General features: G+C 43.5%; 1 protein-coding gene across 1 annotated transcript in view; it reads right to left on the reverse strand.

The window, feature by feature from the left end:
* Positions 1-9985, reverse strand: part of Znf606 (zinc finger protein 606) — an 18026-nt gene extending 8041 nt beyond the window's left edge. The window contains 5 exon segments of the mRNA XM_023708009.1: positions 309-404; positions 618-744; positions 7712-7785; positions 8230-8286; positions 9257-9985. Coding sequence (XP_023563777.1) covers positions 309-404; positions 618-744; positions 7712-7785; positions 8230-8286; positions 9257-9287 — 385 coding nt within the window. The 5' untranslated portion in view covers positions 9288-9985.
* Positions 9986-24286: the final 14301 nt, after the last annotated feature.

Raw genomic sequence — 24286 nt, forward strand, 5'->3', positions numbered from 1 at the left:
TTTTTGCTTACTGCCTTTTTAAAGAAGTGTGACCACAGTTACCACTTGGCGAGAGGAATCAAGCAAAAGTTCACAAGTAGGTAATGAACAGGAAGTCACCTCAGAGATCAGTAGGTCCATGGGTGCTATGGAGAGCAGAGACCAGGAAGCTGGTGAAGCTAGACCCATGAACTCAGGTGTCCGTCCCTGACTCTGCAGAGGAGGAAGCAGCTCCCCACTGGGAGTGCTGGAGCTCCTGAGGAAATACCTTACTCTGCCCCAGCCTCAGTGCTCTAGGGAAGCTCCTCATTTGCCCTGGCCCAGCTCACCTGGACAAGAACTCTGAGGATGCACAGGCTCCACTGACCACGGCTCCTCTCCTTGCTCCAACAGGGAGATGACCTCGGGCTTGGCAATTTGGTGTCCTACATGGGAAAGAAATGTGGATTTCTGTCAGTGCAGCTCCAGAGCAGCCTGAGGCTTCCCTTCACAGTCAGTTCCCACTTGGGCAGACAATGCAGGCATTATAAGCATTAGCAACCCCATTCCTCAGCTTCAGAACTCATGTTCACCCCTCCCATGATGTAACAGAGGATCTTCAGTGGGACCAGTTTGTGTACCAGACAAGGCCACCTTACCCACAGACAGCAGGTGCCCGAAGGTCTCCAGCATCACATCGCGATACAGTGTCCTCTGCATGGGGTCCAGCTGCCCCCACTCCTCCTGGGTGAAGTCCACAGCCACATCCCGGAAGGTCACTGGCTCCTAGAATGCACAGGATTCCCTCAGCCTGTGCTGAAGTGAGGCTATGAGTCCCAGGCAGGGATCAGGGTGACAGAGGGAACACAGCCAGGGTTCACTAAGGACCTCACAGACCATATTGGTTTCGATCCTGATCTGAACAAACCAACTGTAAGAAGACATTCTGGAGACAAAGGAGGACAATACACTACTGTCAATTGTGCTGGCTCTGGCTGTGGTTATGCCCTGAAAAACACCTGAGTGAGTCAGGTTCCTCTGACTCACGGTTCAGAGGTTTTGTGGCCAGTGGGCTCCGCTTCTTCAGGCCTGTGGTGAGGCAGAAACCTCATGGCAGGACACTGGTGGAGGAAAGGGGCACAACACTGGGAAGCAGAGAGGAGGGAGGACCCTGAGCGGCAGCCTCCCTTCAACCTCTGCTTTACAGGGAGGTACAGCATGGTGCTGTCCACACATGAAAGACCCCATAATCCACTGACCTCAGGGCAGTCTTCTCTGAAAATACCTTCACACACCAGAAGTGTTTCACTGATGTCCTAGGCCAGTGATGGTGAACCATTGAGAGCTTCCAATGATAACAGCCAGTTCTCGTATGCATGCCATAGGTTCACCACCACCATCCTAGGCATTTCCCCATCCAATCATGTTAGCAGGAAGAAACCACACACAGAAAAAAGCTGATGCTGGACAAATGAAAGGCAGGGAGCAGAAGCTGGAAGTCACTGAAGCTGTGGGCAGGGACGCTGGAGAAGGCCGGGCACAGAGAGACAATGTCCACACCCTGATCCCCAAAACCTGTGACTGTGGCCTGAACAATGAAAAGGACTTTACAGATGGGATGTGCTAAAGATGTGAATGTGGACAGATTATCCTGAGCACAAAGCAGACCCAGGAAAATCACAAGGAAGGGAAGCAAAAGTCTGAGCCATGTGCTTTCACGATGGGGGAGGAGATGAGCCCAAGGAAACAGTGACAGAAACACAGCAGACTGTCACTTAGTCCTTCAGCTGGAACACAGCCCAGAACTGAAGAGTCATCTGAAAACTTCTGAGGTCCCAAGCAAGAGAATAAAATGTTTGAGGACATGACATTTGTAGTAGTGTTAGAGCAGCAGTGGAAAACTAAAACACTGGTTATGTTCTACTGTGGGGTCTAAAACACTCCTAAATAAAAATTTTAAAAAACAAAATTAAACTAAAGGTAGATATCCTAGCCCTCAATGAGAACAGACCAGCAGGGCCAGGAATCACACACTCCACTGCCAGAACTACTGAACCAGCAGAACAGCAGAGTCTCTCTGTCCCACAAGCCAGGAAGGCCATGGCCAGAGAGCCCTCTGCAGGGCCAGGCAGGGCAAAGAGCCAGAGTACAGGCAGATGAGAGATGCACCATGCAGCACAGCCCTGCCAATGCCCAAGCACCACACAGACAGCATTGCACGCAGCACTGCTCTGAGCCTGGGCCTTCCATACTCAGCTGTGTGGGAGCCTCTCAGGCTCCAGCCCAGCCCAGATGGGGTGTCTGGGCCCTGGATACTGCAAACAGTGACCTCCCAGAGAAAGATCTGTGGGGAGGGCACAGAAGCAGCAGGACAGAACTTCTGAGCAGAGACTGGATGACCCCAGGCATAAGCCATGTAGGCAGAGATGGACTCAGTGGCCAAGAAAACTGTGAAACCAGGCTGCACCTGCATTCAGCTTCCAATGCTCTGTCCTACTGTAGGCACTCAGCCCTGAGAGATCGATGCAAAATGGACAGAATGCCACCTGAAAGGCTTTCTGAAGAACAGGAAATGATCCACAGAACATGAAAGAGGTTACGCATCATGTTGCATGCCTGTAGTCCTAGCTACTTGGGAGGTAGAGGGAGGAAGATTGTAAATTCAAGGACACTAGGACAACTTAAACAAGACCCTGCCTCAAAAATGTCAAAAGGTTGAGGGATGTAGCTCAGCACTAACATATTTGCCTTAGCATGCACAAGGCCCTTTTCTAAACCCTAGTGCCAAAAACAAAGAAAAAAAGCATATATATAACAAGACCTCAAAAAGAGGTGGTGTGGTGGTGGAAATGTGATTACCAAAGCTTCTACTCTCTCTCCAAGAAAAGGACAGGGAATACTGAGGGGAGATCAGAGAAGTTCAGCCAGAAGGCCTGCCACCCAATGGAAGACAGCAGAAAGAAAATACAAAGAAAGGGTTTGCTTTTTCAATATAACACTCCCAAAATATAACACATCAGCCATAATCACACATTTCACAAAACATATTGACATTTGACAAAACATATTTGACAAAAACATATGTAAGTTAAGACAAGCTATAAAATGGGAGAAGATAATTCATATATGGCAAAGTATGGATCCAGAATGCAAGTGAAACACCCAAATTCTAGCAAGCCCATCTAGAAATCTAGGGAGTAAGAAAGACACAAATAACCAATAGATATCATAAGACTCAATTTCACTAACAATCATGGGTATTCACATGAATATAACTCAATACACCTTCCTGGTCTCAAGGTAAGCAAATGTTGCAACACAGCATCAGTGTTCTCTCCCAGCGTGTAGACTGAGCAAGGCTGTGCCCCTCAGCAGTGCCTCATGGCAGCACTAGCAATACTGAGAAAATCCAGCAAAACTCGTCTGGAGCATGTGTGCTCACACACAACACATGTGCACGGTGTGAGATTGCCAAGAATTCCGTGCAGTTTGGGCCTGAACAAAAACGGGGCAAGGGACTTCTAAACCCATCTAGGAAGGAAAGGAGAAGCAGAGTGTCGATCCCCAGTGAGTACTACCAGGAGTGCTATTGTGAGCAGCTGGCTGGAAATGGCTCAAAGGTGTGAAGGCAGGACAAGGCCTCAGCGCCTAAAGCAGTCAAGCCACCTCAGTCCTGAAAAAAGCATCCTGCCTGGTCAGTGTTAGCTATTAGTCACTAGGTAACCTTGTGTCACATGATACTAACATTGCAAAGGTATAAATGATGCCCCTACTGTTGTGTTTTGGATCCACTGTCCACCAGGCAAATAAGCCTCCACCTGGCCCAGCTCTTGCCTACCTTTTCCTCTCATTTTTGCCAGGGTCTCCCTGGGATACACTGAGAAACCAAGTCCCTAGAAAGTGTAAAATAGGAGGAATCTTGCCTACTTCATCTACCAACAAGCACCTCAAAGTTGCACCAGGAAGGCTTTACATGTAGGTCATAAATAAAAGGAAAAAAAAAAATTTAAAAAAACTTTGTACCTAAACCAGATTCAGTTAAGTTTATGTACAAAAATGAAAATGGATTATGTGTTCTCAACAAATCCATGATCAGTTGCTCTGGTAAAGGGTGAAAAAAGAAAGCAACTGAGGACTACACCAAGAAGGCTGGGAGCAGTGGTGCACTCTGTGAAAGCAGTTTCTTGGGAGCCTAACACAGGACAATCGCAAATATGAAGGCAGCTTGAGCAACTTAGAGATACTCAAAGTTTTAAAACACAAAGTGGTACTCCGCCACAGCAGTGAAGCCTTGGAGCCATAAGACCCTAGCTTTAATCTCCTGGACCACCTCAGTAATAAAAAGAAAACAATTATGGCATATTATTCATTCAGTAACAGGATTTGACCAACTACTTTTACTTTTCTGCAATTAAAGAATTGGCCAAAATAAAATTTAAAATAGCAGAAATGCTTCCAGGATTTAAAAAGATGTCATCAAACTGGAAGTTTTATGGCCTGAAGAGCAGCAAGACTGCCCATGCTGAGACCCGGGACCTCACCTGAGACCACAGGAAGAGGCCAAACACCTGTCTAGAACTGAAAATGAAAATACAAAACCAAGAGGCTACAAGGACAGCAGAAGTCTCTAGAGATCAAAGGAGCCCAGTCAGGGCAACAAATACAGGCTTCTCTGTGACTGTACCCTCTGGGGAGCTGAGGTAGCAGCTGGGCTTACATCTTCCAGTCAAGTGCCTCATCCAATTCTATACATGACCCTGCACATATCAGTGTGCAGTGTCTCTCGTCATTTGAAGTACTTCCTAGGACCTGCTTACACACCAGACACACATTTAACCCCTCGTGTGGCCTGGAAGACAGCCAAAGTCAAATGTACTGAGTGGGGTCTCCCCTGCTGGTCTGAGGTCCTTCACCATTGGGTCTATCATGGAACCTGGGTAATTCTGATGGTTTCTTAGGGGCAACTTTAATACTTTAATTTCTTTACAGAGAACAAAAACTAAATCGTGTACATCATGGAGCATATCCAAGGCTGGATGCAAATATTATTACTGTTTTAATGCATATTTAGCAGGGATCCTTGGTGGATGATTACAGAGGAGTTTGAGGAGTATTTCCATATTTTTGCAGAATGAGGCTTTCAGCTCAAATGTAGTATAAATATTATTTTCTTCTATTCCTTGAAATAACAGGATCTAGGCTCCTGCTACCTAAAACCTCACTACTTATTGTGTTACCAAGGATGGACTACTCAGATAATGATGACAGCATTTTATAATTTTTCCAAAAGAAAGCTTTATTTCAATGAATACTTAACTCGGAAAGAGCCATCAAGGGACAGGCTCACTTGCGTTCCCAAAGATGCTGCACAACTGAAAATTGACAGGATTCAAGTGCAAGTTTCCCACAAGGGAAAATCTAGAATGAGTGCAGGGAGGTGGCCAGGACTGTGTTTGCAGAAATCACAACTCTTCAGACATTAGAAAGTGTTGTTATTTTAATTCTGTTTTATTTCTCAGCATTAACTCTAATCACCCAGATGCTCTCACATAAACTAGCGGCAGAGTGCAAAACCGTGGTTAAGCAGGGTTCTTCATGGAGTTTGCTTACAGCTAACATCTGTTCCCAGGTGACTAACGCACCTTTCAGCCTAGCCTAGCTCCAGGGCTGATTCTGTAAACCAACGGCACACCACAGAGCATGAGCCTCAGCCTCAAGCTTGGAAGCCAGGAACCCACTGCCACACTTCTCTCAGGCCTCCTGCTTCTTGGGGCCAGTATACCTATGATGCAGCACTTTACCTATCAGCTTTCAAACTGTAGAAGGTTGTATTTGTTTTTGTTTAATTTACAGCACAGCATAAAGTAGAGGAGTCATTTCTTAAAAGTTTCTATTACAGCATCTCATAATTGTATGATGCTTTATTCTAACTTAGAAAGAAACTACCTAGGCACTCTTTTTCTTTGTATTTCATAACAGGAAGACAAGAAAGCAAATGTAAATCTGACGAAATTAGAAAAAAATGGATGCAAAACCTCCCTTTAGAAGAATGTAGATAAACTTAAAATACTAAAAACAAGTTTAAAATGGCTGCACTTCCCTCTTGAAAATAAAATCCTGATACATGTAACATGGCTGACCCTCAAAAACATTATGCTAAGTGAAAGAAGCCAGACTCGATGGCCAGATGTTATATAACTCCATTTACACGAAACGCTCAAAATAGCCAAATACATGGACAGTAGATTCCTGGCTGCCAGAGGGGAGCAGGGAATCTACTAGTGGATTCAGGACCGCTTTGGTAAGAAGATGTTCGAGAATCAAATACTGGCTTTTGTTCTTTCTGGGTGTGGGGACTGAACTCAGGACCTTGTGCTTGACAGGCAGGTGCTTATGAAACTGAGCTATCTCCCCAGCCCAAATACTGTTGACAGAAGTACAATTCTGTCAATACACTAAAAATCAATGAACTGCACATTCTGAAAGTAAAACATACAGTACATGACTGTCTCAATAAAGCTACTACAGGAAGTCCCTGACTTACAAACACACTAGTTACAAACTTTCACACTGTGCTGCTAATACTCACTTTTTGTCAGCTAACCTAGGAACAGTTCTTAGAACAGAACCCACTTGTAAGTCAGGACTTACTTTATTAAGAAATGGTTTTTAAGGGGACATCTCTGGAGGCGGAGGTAAGAGGGGACACCTGTCGTCTCTCTCTGGAGCTCCTTTGTACCCACCCCAAACCAAATGCCTGTACATCTGATCCCTCCCCAGCCCACCCCTAATCAGAGTAGAGCTTGAAAGGTAGCAACTACCACAGCCCTCCTTCTCCAATCCCAGCAGGTGCACCTTACCACATCCTGGACCACAGCACCTTCCCTTTCAACACTTCTCAGGCTCCTTATTCCCACCAGGACAGAGCATGGCCCTACATCTCTGGCCTAAAATGTATAGGGCCCACTCTTCAGCTAGGTACGGACCTTGCCATGCATCCTACCCTCCAAAATATACCTGTGGTGCTGCTGGAGGCCAGACTTGGCTCTCCAAGCTGTGCCCATCTGACTGGCACAACCACTTCATCCTGGCTCAGGACTCCCAGGCAGCCCCATCCACTGAGAATGGCTCCCAAGAGCTGTGTCCTTGCTGACCTCTGTGCAGACTCCATTCCACCCCTGGTCTGAGCTGCTGCAGGGCCTGGGGCTCCCCTCTACATCTCTCACAGAACATGTGCAGCTCCATGTGCAGTCAATCGCATGGTAGGAACATGCCTACCAAGTGGATTTCTTGCCCCATCCTATGTACATTTACTCTGCTAAGCAAATGACTCAAAGCAGGCTGGGTGGCCCCCAGGGTAAAGGCTGACACCAGTCTTCACTCCCTTCACAGCACACATGAAGTTCGCTGATAAACATAAGCTTGAGACAGGTACAGAACGTGCAAGGTACAAGATGGCAATAGGGGGCTACCAAGCATGAGAGCTGTGCTTCAAGCCCCAAAGGACTTAGGGCACAGCTATAGCCAGCACTGAGGACAGGCTGGATAACATCAAAGTTAAAGGTCATGGAAAACGGACTGAATTATCTCTGCCTGCATTCAGGAAGCACAAACCTCCAACTAATTACTTCTCTAACCAAACCTTTACCATTGTAAAACTACAAACCACATCAACTGGATAGCCAGGGACACCTGGACAGCCATCTGTGAGGAATACAATAGCCCCTGGGAAAGAGCAGAATCCCCATCTCACCTGGACCTGGGCTGCTGAGAGCCCAGCTGCACTTCTCCCCTGCTCATGCCACACAGGGTCCTGAGAATAGAGAGCTAGGAAACAAGAAAGAAGTCATGGAGGCAGCTATTTCTGCAAAAGTTCTACCCTACAAGCCCTTCCTCCTGGGTTGCTGAGGAAATCCTGGCTTTCTCCTCACAGGAAGAACCCACTTCCCTGTCCTATAGACAAAGGTCAGGAACATACCTACCATGTGAATCCTTTGCCCTGTACTATGAAGGCAGTATCTGTTCACAGGCTTCTTGGGCCTAATCCCTGAATGGCCACATGTTAACTGCACTTCATGTGGTCCTGGAGATAGCATCACTATCACTTTCGTCCCCCAGAGGAGTTTTCTGACTACTGCCTATTTCAACTCTGCACAGACAGATCTGGACCCAAGCCCCCACCCTAAAAACCCACCTGATCCCCAACTCTAGCAGCTCATTGCAGGAAGAATACAGTAGCCCACATGGCACAGATACAGGTTCTTGACTCACCCCAGGAGGCCCACGGGTCAACTGCTGCCATCTGCCAGGACTGGTCCATAAGAGTACCTGCACAGAAGGACCAAGTTAGGACTGACACTAAACCTATTGACTGAAGGTGTCAAAATGGAAAAGAAGACTGTATCCATAAGGGATATGAAGACGTTCCATAAACAGAGAACAAGGGTAATTCAACAGCCAATGCACAGGTGGACTGCTGTTAGTAAGGAAAGGTACTAAGACTATGTAGTCACAGGACAATGAAAAACAGAGCCCTTTAAAATGGCTGAATAGGTGTGTGGTAAAATGTTAACAGCACCTACTTTTGGGTAGTTTTTTTTTTTAATATAGCAGTATGATGCTCTTGACATCTTTAGAAGAAACCTCATTTAAAGATAGAGCACAACTGACATCCACTATCGCTTAACTTTTTCTTAAATTACAGATCAATACTATGTAAGTGAAAAACAATAGTAAAGGCTAAATGTATATATATATATATACATATATATGTATATATCTCACCTATAAAGACAACACATTGTATGTATGACTGTCTTCTAAAAAAACCCAGTCATCATTAGAAAATCTCAGACCTAATGATGCTTTTCAGAAGCCATTTTTCAGGAGCTCACTATAAAATATACAAAAATTACTCTTATGGTAACAATTTTCCCTCTTAACGATCAGCCATCACTCACCCTACTTCCCAAGCCTTTTTCCCCCGTATTTTAGGACAGGGTTTACAGGGTCAACAGGGTCTCACTGCGTAGATCAGGCTCATCATGATCTTCCAGTCTACAGTTTCCCACATGCTGGCATTACAAGAGCGCGCCCTAGGGTCGGGGCCAGCACGGCAGGCCAGGGGATCGAGGGATCGAACTTGCAGCGTCTGCCTAAACAGGCGCTGTAATCCGTTGAGCTATCTGGCCGGCCCTCCCAATTACTTCTAAGTGAGTACACACTCTCTAATCCCCCAAAGCACTCAGCGCCTCCTCTACCCTCAGCCCAGGGAAGGCCTGGAAAGATCCCCACTTACCCCACGAGCTCCACGGGTTGATGGCTGCCATCCTGAGGACTGATCAGCCAGGCTCCAGCCCAGGCACACAGCAAGCATCAACCTAAAGATCAAAGTGGAAAAGCCAGATCCAAGAGAACCCATCCACAGAAACAACAAAGACTCTTAGGACGCTAACAGAAAGCATAATTTGCATGCCAAAACTCCAATAAACTGAAGAAAAAGGCACAACCCTGCGTGAGGGTGAAAACGTGTAGCCATCACTCCCAATGGGGAGTCGGGAGACGTCAACTCAAAAGAAATTACCAATGGACCTGACAAAAGCCACGTAACTACTACCGGCCGTGGCCATGCAACTGTGGTCCAGAACGAGGGGTCAGGGAAGTGGGGAGCGGCTGCTCCACGGAAGCGGGGTTTTGGGGGGTGCTGAAGAGAACGTTCTGGACTCAGACCGTGCAGAAGGCTGCAACTACACCCTGAACGGCAGTAGGAGGTGGCAGCAGGGTGGACACGACTGCACACCACGTGAAAACACTGCATCTCTAGGCTTCCGCCACCAGAGAAGGGGTAGGGCCCGGCACTCGCCAGCCCCGCGACGCCGCCTCACCTGCGCCGTCCGCCGCGGCACCAAGGCCGGGAGGGCACCGGGAGGGCACGGAGGCCAGCACAAGGCCGAGCGGCAACAGAGCCAGGTGGGGCCGCGAGTCGCGGGCCGAGGGCGGGAGGACCGCAGCCGGCGCAGCGAAGGCACCGCGGGAACCTCGGCGCGCCCGCCCACAGGCCCGCCGCTCAGAGAACGCACTCCCGACGCGCCGGGTACCAGGCGAAGGCCTCACCTCGACCGCCGACAATGGCGGCCGCTCCCCGGCGGGCCGCGCCGCGGGCGTCGCTGGGAGCTGTAGTCCCCCGGCTGCTTCCGGTCCACACCGGAAGTCCCTCCCCGCGCCGCGCGACTGGCGGGGCCGCGGGCGTCCGCGTGGTGGGGTCGGGTGGTGGATCCCGGCTCACCGCCCGGATGGCGCTGCCGTGCGCCCCCGGGGCCGGCTTGGAAGGCCTGGGGACGCGGCGGCTCCGGAGCCTCAGTTTACCGGAGTACCGTCGCTATAGGTGCTCGAGCAGGGCCGAGCCGTGGAGCTGCGGCGTCTTCCAGTCCGGGTCGGGACACTGGTTGTCATCGGGCACCTCTGCACCGGGAGGAGCCGAGCTGTGAAGGCGCCCTCGGCTGTAGGCGAGCCTTAAGTTGCCACCCGGGCGGCGCTTCCCGGGCGGCGGGGACGGCACCCAGGGTGCCGGTCTCTCCTGCTCACCCCTGGGGGGCCGCGCCCGTTGCGCGCCTCGCTTACTTTCTCAGTACGTGTGCACCGCTCAGCATGGGAGCAGGTGTCTCGGCGGGTGCGGCCGCGCCCCGACACAGCGAGGACAGGACGCGTGAGTTCCTCATCCCTGAGACCCAGGACCGCAGGACAGAGCAGGGGAGAAGGGTTTGGTTTTGTTTTTGTTGTCTCTGGTTTTTGCTCTCATTTGTAGGGATATCAGTTAACACTCGACGGGCCCCAAGCGGGGGCTGCAGGGCCGCAGGAAGTGGTGAGATGGATGGGGGAGAAAAACCCTTCCGCCCGCGCCCCCAGAGCCCCACTTCGGCCAGCCGGGCTCCACCTCCCGGCGTCACCTTCAGCTTGAAGCTTCTCAGTGGACCAGTTTCCCCGCAAGCGTCACCCGCGTGATCCAGTCCTCTCCCCAAAGTTCCATCTCTGAGCCCAACAAGCGTTGGAGGGGCATTTAGATATAAACAGCAGCAACACGCAGCAGGGAAGAAGTGCAGAAATAGTGGCTGCGGGTGGGGGGACAGGTGGGAGGACAGGTGGGAGGAGTACCTGCGTGGCACTTGCACATCTGAGAAGGAAGGATAGGAAGGGGAGAGGGGTCTGGAAAACACTGGGCAAGGCCGGGCACCTACGTGCCCATGGGAAAGGCGTGTTAGCAGAGGATACTGATTTAAAGGTAGGTCCCAGAGTACAGTGCAGCCCATCGTCTCCGGAACAAGGCAGGGCACAGAGGTGGGCTCCCAGGAAGGGGCTGCTCACCTGGAGCCTGGAGGGGGAGGACAGGTTCCTGTGTGTGGATGCGCCGCTCACTCTGCCCTGTGCCAGGCTCCCTTCAGTCACCATCCGGAGGGGAGGATCATGGGCTGCGTCGGTGCTGACGTTCCGGCTGCTGAGTGGAAAGAAACCACAGCAGCTGCGAAACTTGTTTCTCAGAGATTGTGCTTACTCCATGATATACTCCTGTCACCCGTGCCATGTGAGGGGCTCCACCGCCTCCATTTCCTCAGAGCCAGATGATGAGTGTGAAAGATAAAGGCGGGAGTTTGTGAGTTGGGTTGTAGGGTGACAGATAGTGCAACAGTTGGCGCCCTTCCCGGGGAGGCAACCACTCTCCTGAGTGTGACATCACACCTGAAACTTTACAACGTGTAACTTCTATGGAGCAACACAAGCCTTACATGCATTTATGTAAATGCTATGGGTAGGTTAAGACTTCATCTGCAATTCCTATTTTTGCTTCCACTATTCAGCGTAGTGACATTTAGCTTCAGTAGGTAAAGCTCTTTTTGATCTCACTTCACCTCTGTGTAGTTTCCCACCACCATGGCTATAGGATGGTTTGTCTTGTCTGCTTCGATGGCTTCTATTGTTCACTCAGTAAATACTGAATCACCTAATATGCAAGGTATGGTTGTAGGCTCTGGGGCATGACATAGTGCATAAAAATTGCCATGCCACTGCTGTCATGGACTTTACATTGCAGAGGCGAGACCACAATGGAAAATTAGCAGAATACAAACTATGCGAGGTGGAGGTTGATCTCGGAGTGTAGCTAAGCAGGGAAAGGGCAGAGAATGCCGGAGCAGAGGCTGTGATTTTTAAGTTTGGAAAGGAAGGAAGAGCTCACTGATAAGGTGATACTTGAGCAGAGACCCCAAGGCAAGGAGGAAGACTGCCACACAGATAACCAGAGGAGCACTGCAAGACAGTGGCCTTAAGAAGGATGTAGCTGGAGCAGAGGCTGAGGGAGGGAAGAAAAGGAGAGCTTGATGGGGGAGGGCCTGAGGGAAAGGCTCAGCAGAGAAAAGACAGATGCTCCCATTGTTTTAAAACAAGCACCTGCTGCTGAGGGGAGAACAAGTTGTGGACGCTCTCAACTTTTGCTATTACAAATGAGGTTGTTATGAGCGCTGGTGTCCAGGTCTCCTATGGACACATGCAGCTTTCTCCTGCAGACCCTCAGAGAGGGACTGATGAGTGTGAACACATGACGATGTCTGTCTAGTACCTGTGGGAATGCTGCCCTCTTTCCAAATGGGTCACGTCTGTTTATGCTCTCACTCGTCTAAAGCTCACTTGCTTCATGTCTTCGCCAGTGCTTGGTGCTGTGAGATTCCCGTTTCTGCAAAAGCATGAGGAAGAAACCGCAGTTCACTATGATATCCACGTTCTTCTTTTAACTAGAGTCAGTGTCTTTTTTTTTTTTAATGTATTTAGTACAGGGTCTACAGGGTCTCACTACATAGATCAGACTTGTAGTGATTCTCCTGTTTTCAGCCTCCCAAGCGCTGGGATTGCAGGCATGCACCACCACACCCAGTCTCAGTCTATCTCAGCGCACCCTGGGGACAGCACGGCACTCTGGGCTTGAACCTGAGTCCCTGCATCTGCCTAAGTAGGCACTTTAATCCGCTAAGCTATCTGGCTGGCTATAGAATCAACATATTTTCATGTGCTTTAAGTTGCATTTTTTCTCTCCTTAGGAAAAAAATTTCATATTATTATTTACACATTTCCTATTTGGTATTCTTACTAGTTTGTAAAAGTAACATATAAAAGTTACATTGATCTTTTACTGGTCATATGTCCTTTCCTAGTTGATTTTTCTGCTCATTTCAATTGTCCTGTCTTTTGGCAAATAGATTTATATTTTTTAATGCTTTTTCTTTCATAGCTTATGTTTCTTTCATCATGTACTTGTGATATAATTAACATGTAATCAACTCCATAAACTACAATCTCATAAACATACATTTAAACCATAAAAACATAACCAAAATCAAGAAAATGTACATATCCACCAATGCTAAGTTTCTTTTTGAAATCCTTCTTTCCTATATGTGTGCTCCTCCCTGACCTCAGAACCAACAGTCTGTTCTCTATGTAGGTTGCTTTGGTGGCCTATTTTCATTTGCATTTCTTGTTTGATGAAATATTTATCAAATTTTTGCCCATTTTTATATATTTTGAACCACTTTTATCAAGTGATTTTTGCTTCACAAATATTTTCTCCCAATGTATGATTCTTTTTATTCTCTTAAGAGTATATTTTGAGGTTTTAATTTGGACTAAGTATGATGTATTTTTTGTCTTAGGAACTGTATTTGTGGTGACACATCTCAGGAATCTTTGCTTAATGCAAGCTCACAAAAGTTGTCCTGCTTTTTCTAATTTTTCTAATTTTAAATTTTATATTTAGATCTAGTTAAAATAAAATTTTATATGGCATAAGAAAGTTTAGAGACATGATAAATAACTACTTCGTGATACTATTTCTTGAAAAGGTTGTCTTATCCACTGTACTGTGTTACCTTGTGTCAAGTTATCAGTTATGCATGGTTTTATTTCTGGACTGTGTGATCTATTGTTGTATTTGTCTATCTTTATGCATGTACCATGCTATATTCATTACTGTAGTTTTACAGTAACTCTTAAGATCGGGTGGTGTTAACTTTTCAACTTTGTTCTTCTGAGTTGAGTTGAGTTTCTTGGTCCTTTGTATTTTCTTGATTACAGTAAGAGACCAACATCCTAACAAAAACATGGGCGAGAGGTATAAAGAAGTCACAAAACTACCCAACAAAAATTCTGCATTCATGTAATCATCTATAGGTACAGAATGACAGAGTTGGTTTTCCCAAAATCTTTGTCCACATCCAAATGTCTTTTTAAATATCTACCATTCTTAGGGCTGGCCTGATAGCTCAGTGGACTAAAGCACCTGCTTAAGCAGAACACAGCAGCTGGGGTATGATTCCTGGCATGCCGGCCCCACACACGGGATGTGCTGAGACAGTGATCAAGACTTTGTGTGGTGGCGCAGGCCTGTAATTCCAGCACTTGGGAGGCTGAAAACAGGAGAATCACTACAAGTCCAATCAACATAGTGATACCCTGTAGACCCTGTCCTAAATACAGACAATAAATAAAAAAATAAATACCTACCATTCTTTTCTCTTTGTTAAACGGTATTTTTCACCTCAGTGAGAGAGATACAACAGGACTTGCCTTAATAGGATCCTCATACTAAATGCAGTTATATGGGCAGAGTACTTGAGATACTGCTGACCTTGCAACAATCACTCAACTATACTAATGCTATTTGCATATCTGAGATTATGCAATGTTCTTTCATTTATAGCCCATTGAAGGCAATTAAGCTTGTCTTGGCCATCCTATATTGGAATGTCAATAGTTCAACCAGGGATTGGGAACCTTTCTGTTTAGTTGTGCTGTTTGGCTGTCTTGATCTCCTGAATCTATGAAAACATTTACCTTTCATGATTATTTTCTCTTTGGAGAACAGCTAAAATTTGTACAGTGCCAGATCCAGTTAATAAGGTGGATAAGGACACATCAGAATACTTTCACAAGCCTGTCTTTCTCTGGACAGCACTGGGCAACAGCATTTGCCATACTTTTTATCACAACTTGTAACGATGCTCAATAAAATAGGATTTCCAGAACTGGTTCAGAAAGTGGCAAGAACAATGGATTAAGTATTGTAAGTAAGGGGAAACATTTTGAGGGGATGCATTGCAATGAGTCTTCTACTTTTTTTTTTTTCAAACATCTGCTTTACTTTTAATAGCCCCTTGTACTTTGACCTTTTGGAAAGACAGTCTCTCTCACAACTACTCAACACTACCTAACCATCTTAGAGCAGTTGCAATCACTGTGGGAATGAATGGGTGTGACTGTTGCAGGAAACCCTCACACAAGGGTGGGCCGGACTGTGGGCCTGTTGACAACCTTGTGTCACCAGGAAGCCTAAGGTTATCACATAATAAAATATTTTCTTGATTTACTAAAGTTCTTTTTCCTGAAGTAATCACTAAATATTTAAATTTTACCAACCACCTTCTCATTAGTCATCAAGAAGTCTGGTTTTTTCCCCCTACTTGATCTAAATGGAGCACTATGGCTTCTGTTTCCTCATACTGAGCACCCCAACTCTTGCAGTGAATATAAAAATAAAATCCAAGAGGATCTGCTGAACCTTCTTTACTAGCAGTATCCAGTGTGGCAGTTCTGCACCCATATTCCTGGCAGATACTGACCTTGTCCTTTCTTTGAACTTTGATAGATTGTTATCACAAATGAAAAGTTCAACTTAGTACATGTGGAATACAACAATTTTTTTTCATTTTTGTGGTACTGGTGCTTGAATCCAGGACTTTCACACTGAACCCATCCTTATCCATTTGTATTTATTGAAAGAGGGTCTCACTAAATTACTTAGAATAAGCTGGAACTGATTTCTCCTACCTCGAGCTCCCAGAGTTATGGGATTACAAATGTGTGTCACTATGTCCAACAAGTTTACTGTTTCTTGAAGGGGAGAAATGGGTCACTGGTAAAATGCCTTGGGCATAGAAATTTCTTGTTATGTAATTGTTTTAGAATTCTCTCAGTGTAATGATACATATTTAGTTTATTTAGTTCCTCTAGACTATTTGGTCTTAGGTCAGTACATTCTCCAGAATGATAAACGTGTATTTTCCCAGAGAACTCTTTCTTATCTAGGCTTTCAATTGTTTTAACACAAAAATACAAAACCTATCCAGAGGTTGTGAAGTACATTTCTAGTCCCTGTACCCTGAGGCAGGAGGATCACAAGTTTGAGCCCAACCTGGAAATCTTAGCACACATTAAGATTAGATCTCCCACTAAAGGGTTTTTCACATTCATCATATTGATAGGTTTTCTCTTTAGTATGACTTCTTTTGTGCACATTAAGCTAAGAATTTTGGCCATAGGATTTTCTAAATTTATTACATTCATACAGTCTCTCACTAGTGTGAGTTCTCTGGTGCAAAAGGAGGTGAAGGCTCCGCCAGAAAGACTTTCCACACACTGCATCCCTATGTCCTCTCTGCCATGGTTCCTCAGATGGTGAGATGGAGAGGAAGACTTCTTAAAGGCTCTCACACTTATCTTTTAGACTTTCTGCCCAGAGTTTGGCCTCAAACTCTGAAAGGACTGTGTGCTCTGAGTCAAAAAGTACCCACTTTCTTTGCATTCATGTTTCTGTCCCACATTATTTACCTCATGTATAGAAAGCTGTACATTATGCTGGGTATATTTACTATGTTCAATCAATGTATAGTCTTTTAAAGGCTTTTCCATATGTATTGCTTTTACATCATTTTTTTTCACACCAAGATTTCCTAGTGAATTTTTAAATAAAGCCATCCTGAAAGCTTCAAATTTCTGAGTCAATGGGATGGAAATTTCCTGGAAAGAAAGATCTGTGAAGAAACAATATCAGCATCTTCTCAGTCTCCACTCTGGATCCCTGCTTGCCCTCGTTGGTATCCCAATGGTTCCCTACTGCCATCCTGTGTAATGTGCTGCTTTCACACCCTCAGAATTCCAGTTATCTCTCAGGTAGAATAGCAAGAGTCACCCAATTTGGATCTTCCCCTGTTGCTGCTGCTGGAAAACCTCACTAGAAATGACCTCTTTTGTTGATGGTGTCTCTTTACTTTTAGATCTGTTTTTCCATTCTGGAAGACAGTTAAAAGTTTAGGTACCTGGGGAAAAAAGTGTCTTAAAATTATAATGATGCGATAAAAACAATAAAATGTACAACACATGAATAAATAGTTTTACATTATGAACCAAAAGAAAAGATGAGATAGGAAAAGTCAGAAAATACACACAAGGCAATTCTCAAGAAGACTCAAGATCCAAAGAATCATCAAAACAGGCAAAGAGGCTGCTATCAGAGAAGGTCACTAGGAGACATGCCAGAGACAAAATATCCAGGGCAGCCCATCTTCCCTTACATTTTTGCAATACTGAGGACTGAACTGATAGGCACTCTACAACTTAGTTACAATCCTAATCTTTTTTCATGCTTTTATTTTGAGACAGACTTTTGGCTAAGTTGCCCAGGATGAATTAATTCTGTGCTGAGTCATCCTCTTTCTTTAATGCCTAGATATCTAAGAATTCTGATTTAGATCTCTCTTTAATATCAACTGCTGCCATAGTGGATACCCAATTAATCTTACAAATAGCCCAGTTTTGTATTACCAAGGGAATGTGTCTTTAGGTCCAGTCTCCCAAAACAGGGCCAAATATGTCCTTGTGCTTTCCTTTTAGGCTCTCAGATCTCATGACATGACTCTTTCCACCATGAATACATGGTCCTTCTGCTCAAGGACTTCTGTCTGATGTTCAACAATGCCAAGGCCTGAGGTATCAGTACCCTTCCCCCTCAGGTCACCTCCCCTAAAAGTTCCTTCTCACCTCCCAGCCCATGCAGGCCTCTCCTCACTTTCTCATCTCTAACATCTGCATCTTGCACTAGCTCAGTGCCTGGCACACATGTTTCTTTTGGGTGAACAGGAAGGGGCACTAGACTGTGCCTTCTAGAACCCTGACTCCTGCATGTGCAATGGAAATATTTCTGACCCATAAGGGGAGGATGTTGGATTGACTTGGGCAGACAAGGCCAGAAATCTGCATAGTGTTTCCCTTTGAGTTCTGATCTAGACTCTGAAATGCAAATGCATAGCAGAAAGCTCTGTAAGACCTAGATAAGGAACCAAAGCAGTGACTAAACCAAAGCTGACCAGAGATTTCAGAAGTCATACAGTAGTAGGGAGACATGAGAATGTTGCCACCACCAGGACACTCAGGTGAGACTCTGGGAAGACCTGAACTAAGACTAAAACTCATCACCAAACTAAAACAAAACCAAAGTAAACTTGCTTGAATAAGTCCTAAAGCCAAGCTCCATTAGAAGTGTATAAATTGTAGTAACTGTATTGTCTATTCGAATAAAATTGAAGGCCTTTGGTATAAGATGACAATGCGGTATAATGTATGATCTACAATGTCTAACACACATTAAAAATTACCAGATGTGGAAAGAATTAAGAAACAGTGACTCAAAACAACATACAAAACATTAGAAGTAGGAGGGGAAAAGACTTCAAAATAATTATTATAAACATGATACAGAATTTTATGGGAAAACTAGGAAAAACAAAACTTCTACAATTCATTAAAAGTACAACATATGAAAACAACCATGAGAGGTCTTAAAAACAGTACACAGAAGAAAAAATAAGGTTCTGTGAATTCAGATGGTAGAAGAGGCTACTATGATAAAGGGAGATAAAGAATTTAAAAACAATATCTCAAAAACAAACTCCCCAAAACAGGAAAACGCAACTGAACTCACAATGAACTAACATGTAGCTAAAATAACAGTAGGAAAGAACTAGAAACAGCATAAGAAATATATAAAATATAATAGCCAAAGAGTTTCCCTAATGAATTAAATACTTTACCTTCAATCCAAGAGGTTCCACACACTCCAAGCAGAAGCATTTCAAATAAGACCTCACCTAAAATGTTATAATCAGACTTTTGAGGTCAAAATATAAAGTACATCCATTAAAAGGGAGCAGAGGAAAATGACAGATTACATCCAGGGAACAAGATGAAAGATAGCTAATAAGAAACAGTGGAAGCAAAGAGGATGTTTTTCAAGATGAGAGAAAAAAAATCTTAGAATTATATATCCAAGGAAAATAAATACATGTCTAGAAAACAAAAAGGAAGTTGTCAGTATTTTACCAGACCATAATAAGTACTAATGTCCTTTAGACTGAATGGAGATGACTAAGAAGAGAATCCTGGGTCTGTGGAAAGGAATAGAGGGCAACAAAAAGACCACAAAAAGTCTCCGACTCATGAACACATTCAGTTCTGGGACAACGTTTATAAGTTGGATTCCTTTTTAAGTTCAAAAAAGTGACAATATACAATGCAAGTGGGAGGGGAAAAGATTTCAAAATAATTAATGCAAGGTTTTATGTCTGGTTCCTGGACAACTGGGGCTCTGATTGAATAGCACACTACTGCACCCTATAGTACTATACAGAAGTACACAGCAGCATGACTGACATTGTCATGCAGATGCACAAGTTATCTCCATAACTTGTTCAAATTTGCAAATGTTAGTACAACGTCTGTTGATGTCTGTTAAAGTTTGTAAATTGAATGTCTGTAAGTCAGGGAGTTAACCTTGAAATTAATTATTAAAAAGAAAAACCAAATTTTATATTCTGTATAAAGACTATTGACTATATAAAGAAGCTTGGTAATTCATAATGGAGTTCTTACGTCATGTAGAACTGAATATATTACTGTAGGAAAGAAAATTGTCTCTACATCAATGTAAATTTTTTATTTTTTTTATTTTTTTTATTTTCAAAGTTGTATTGATAAACATATAGCAATGAGACAGTTTCAAATCAAATCGAAAGTACAGTTTCAACAAATAATACACTGCATATATTCTTCTTAGTGCTTAATTGCTGTACAAGATGCAGACTTGTGATCCTACTTACAAACACCATTAGAACAAATCATTCTATTCATTAAGAGAATGCAACTATATATCTATCCCAACCACTTTGAATACACAGATACAAAATGGACATTCATAGTTATATCCCAATTTTTTTAAGTTCCGTTGTTGAATATTATAGATGTGTAAACTCAGCAAAATATTTTAAAAGAGTCCAGTAGCCCATAATAGCATGGTATTGGCATCAAAATAGACCTGAGCATCAATGGAATAGATTAGAAGACACTGAATCCCCTATGAACACACTTAGCCACCTTATCTTTGACAAAGGGGCTAAACATATTCACTGGAAGAAAGACAGCCTCTTTAACAAATGGTGCTGGAAAAACTGGCTCTCTACATGCCGAAAACTCAAACTTGACCCGGGTCTATCACCATGCACTAAACTAAAGTCAAAATGGATTAAAGATCTAAACATTAAAGCAGAGACACTAAATCTCCTGGAAGAGAAAGTAGGTGGAACTCTTGAAGAAATAGGGGTAGGCAAAGAGTTCATGGACAGAAATCAAATCACACGGGTAACAGTTGAAAGACTTAACAACTGGGATCTGCTCTTACTGAGAAGTTTTTTCACATCAAAAGAAATTACCAATAAAGTGAAAAGGCAACCTAAAAATTTGGAAAAAATCATGACAAATAAGTACTCAGACAAGGATCTGTTCTCTAGAATCTATAAAGAACTAAAAAACACTAGTGCCCCAAAATTTAAATTTTTAAATTGTGCCTTAATAGCACAACATTAATTCTAGATACACTATGACATGCTGAAGATATTATGAATGCTAAGGCAAATAAGAAGATTATACATTATTACAAAGATATGACACTAAGAAGGAAAAACTAAGGAGGCAAAATGAAATAAATAGCAATGCAAAGGAAGGCTGTGTGGAAAAACAAAGGAACAAAGATTAGTAAGACAAACAACAAATAGTGGTAGGATTAAACCTTAATTTTGGTAACTACATGCAAAGTACAAATTCAATAAATTGTCAAATTATGATATAGGGGAATGAAACTCCCCGCCTGAAAGGTACCTGGGATAATACTTTGCGCCATCAAAACATTTCTCAAAAAATTTAAAGGAGTGAATGTATATAGAATATATTCAATTACAATGAAATTAACTTAGAATCAAAAACAAGTCACTTTATGTTTAGAAATTAAATGTGTACTTCTAAATAATTCACAGATCCAAGAATAAAATTAATAACATTCTTCTACCTTAAGGAGCCAGAAAAATAAAAAATAAGTACTTCTGGGAAGATGGCACAGTGGTAATCAGCAGAAAAAGTGCCTCTCTGACAGCAGCCATCAATACGCTGAAATGTAGCAATGTGCAAAAGACAAGGAGGAAACTGGGTCCTGGGGATGAATGGAATAGATCACAAGATGGAGACACAACTACAAACACACTCAGCCACTTTATGTTTGACAAAGGGTGCAAACATATTCACTAGAAGAAAGATAGCCTCTGTAAATAGTTCTGGAGGACTGGGGAGTTATCTCAGTGGTCTAAGCATCTGCCTGCCAGGCTAAAGGACCCAGGTTTAATCCCTGGTACTGTATGATGTGCCAGCTTCAGAACCCCAGATGTGCTGTGCTAGCCACAAAAACTAGGCATAGTGGTACACACCTGTAATCCCAGCACTGTAGAGACTGAGACAGGAGGATCACTATGAATCCACGCTCCATAGTGAGACCCTGTACCAAATAAATATTTTTAAAAATGTAAAAATGGTACTGGAAAATCTAGATTTCCACATCCTGAAGGCTAAAATTAGACCCATGTCTATCATCATGCACTAAAATGAAAATGGAGCAAAGATTTAAATACTAAAAAAGAAACCCTAAATCTACCAGAGGAGAAAGGAGGTAGACATCTGAAAGATATAAGGGTATGAAGAGACTTCATGAACAAAAACCAAATTGCACGGGAATACTTCAAAGAATTAACAATTGGGATCTCATCATTTTGAAAAGTTTCTGCATGTCAAAGGAAATCCCCAGCAGAGTAGAAAAAAAAAAACAGGCAATGGGAAAAAATTATAGCCAACTTTCCCTCAGACAAAGGACTTTTATATAGAACATATAAAGAATTTTTAAAAATCAGGCCCACAAAATTCAAAGACCCAATCCAAAAATGGGCATCTGAGTTAAATATACACTTCTCAGATAAAGAAATACAAATGGCAAAAAAGTATATGAAAAGGTTCAACATCATTGGTCATTTGAGAAATGCACATTAAAATAACATTGAAATTACCTCTCACCCCAGAAAGATTGGCTACCATCAATAATTCAACCAATAACAAATGCTGGAGAGATTGTGGGCAAAAAAGAACCCTTCTCTGCTGTTCGTGGGAATGTGAACTGGTACAACCACTATGGAAATCAGTGTTAAGATTCCTAAAAAAGCTTGGATTGAGGAACAAGATCCCATTCAATCCAGCTATTCCCCTTCTGGGTATTTTTCCAAAAGAACTGGAAGTATCACACCACAGTGATATATGGGTACCAATGTTTATAGCATCACAATCAGTCATAGCTAAATTGTGGAAACAACACAAATGCCCATCAGCTGAGGAAAGATCAAAAGATGGGCATTTGTACACAATGGAGTATTACTCAGCTATTAAGAAAGCTAATTTTGAGGCTTTTATAGGTAAATGGATGCAACTAGAGACGACACTGGCAAGTGAAATAAATCAGATCCACATGTGCAAACATCTTATTGTCTCACTAATGAAAGAAGAAAGAGTAAATGAAATCTGAAAGGTACAATAGATACTGTGAAAAGGAAAGAATATGTTCAAAAGGAAGGAACAACTGGGATGAGGAAAACAACAAAGAGACAAAACAAGGGGAAAATACAGATGCCTGTACACATACACAGGACAGGGGCCTGCCCATTAGCTCAGTTGTTTAAGTGCCTGCTCATGCAAATGCAGTCAGGCACAAGATACCGCGATTCGATCCTCAAATCCACCGGCCTTACCAGACACATACTTAAGGCAGGCTGAGCCAGCCAAAAAAGAAAAAAAAATCACTTTACACACAGGAGAGTTTGGATAACTGTTCTGCTGATTTCTTCTGATCTATGGAAAGAAACAGTTAATGCTTACCTTCTTTTTCTTCTCCTTTTTAATTTCTCAGAACCTTTTCATACAAAGTTTGCATGTTTATATCTGGTAATTAAACAACTAATTTGAAGACAACATTATGCAATACAACAACCATTACTGAATTCCTTTCATTTTGTGTAATGAAATTCTATATCATTTATGGGTTTTTTAATGATTTTTATTCTTTTTTAAAAAACTTAGAGAAATCAAGAGAGGGAAAGGACAACAGCTAGGAAAGATGAAAATGTCAAGCCATATGGTTATATGTAGAAGATGGGCAAGGCAATGATCCTGAGAATCTCCAGAAGATTTTTTTAATCAAGCATTTAATTGAAAAGATTCTCACCCTGACTAACTATATATACTGATACATGTGAACTAAGCAACTGCACTGAAGATGGTAATCTGTAATAGTAGTTTCATGCTTGGAGTGCCTGACATTCTGGTCTTCTGAATACCAGCTGTTTGTCACAACATGCCAGTTGGTGCTGTGCTGTCTCTCGGGTAGATGATTGTTCAAACGGAAGGGGGTGGTGAATGAAGGCAAGAGACAGGAAAAGGAATATTGTGGAACTGTCCTGCTTCAAGGTTGTTTATGTTTAGATTTTTGGACTTATGTGTAAACATAAGAAGTATATAATTATTTGTGCCTATTTTTTTAAATATATTCTAATTTTTAAATGTATTTTCATTATATTCTGTAGGGACTTAAAGTTCAACATAGCAATACATGATGAAAAATACCTGTTCCATATAATGCCTAAGATGTTTGATATTCAGACAGATAGTGAGGTTAAGATTAGCAGCCTAGGTTGTATGGTAATAACAATAAGCATATCTTATGAATGGTTAACAACCTAAGTTTGCAGACCAAAATTACAGAAAAAGGAGGGCTGCAAGGAAAGCCAGCATTTTGACCCTAGCGTTCCAAGGTCACTTAAGACTCAGGACAAGACCCAGTCCTAGCCCAGGCGGGGTAGGTATATGAGAGAGCTTCCAGCTACCCTGTGCCGGCGAGGCCTACTGGTTCCAGCCCAGGCACAGCATGGGTGAGACCCTCTGCCACCCCCTTGACATGCCCCCCACCACTCTGCAGCACCTGTCCAACCCCGCCAGCCGAGTAGGAATTTCTGCTGCTTTCCAGGAACCCCCAGAACCAGTCCTAGCCCAGGCCCAGTGAGCATGTGGGAGAGCTTCCGGTTACCCTGCGCTG

This window comes from Octodon degus, unplaced genomic scaffold (genome assembly GCF_000260255.1).
Source record: "Octodon degus isolate 3935 unplaced genomic scaffold, OctDeg1.0 scaffold00322, whole genome shotgun sequence".
In the NCBI taxonomy this organism is placed as follows: Eukaryota; Metazoa; Chordata; class Mammalia; order Rodentia; family Octodontidae; genus Octodon; species Octodon degus.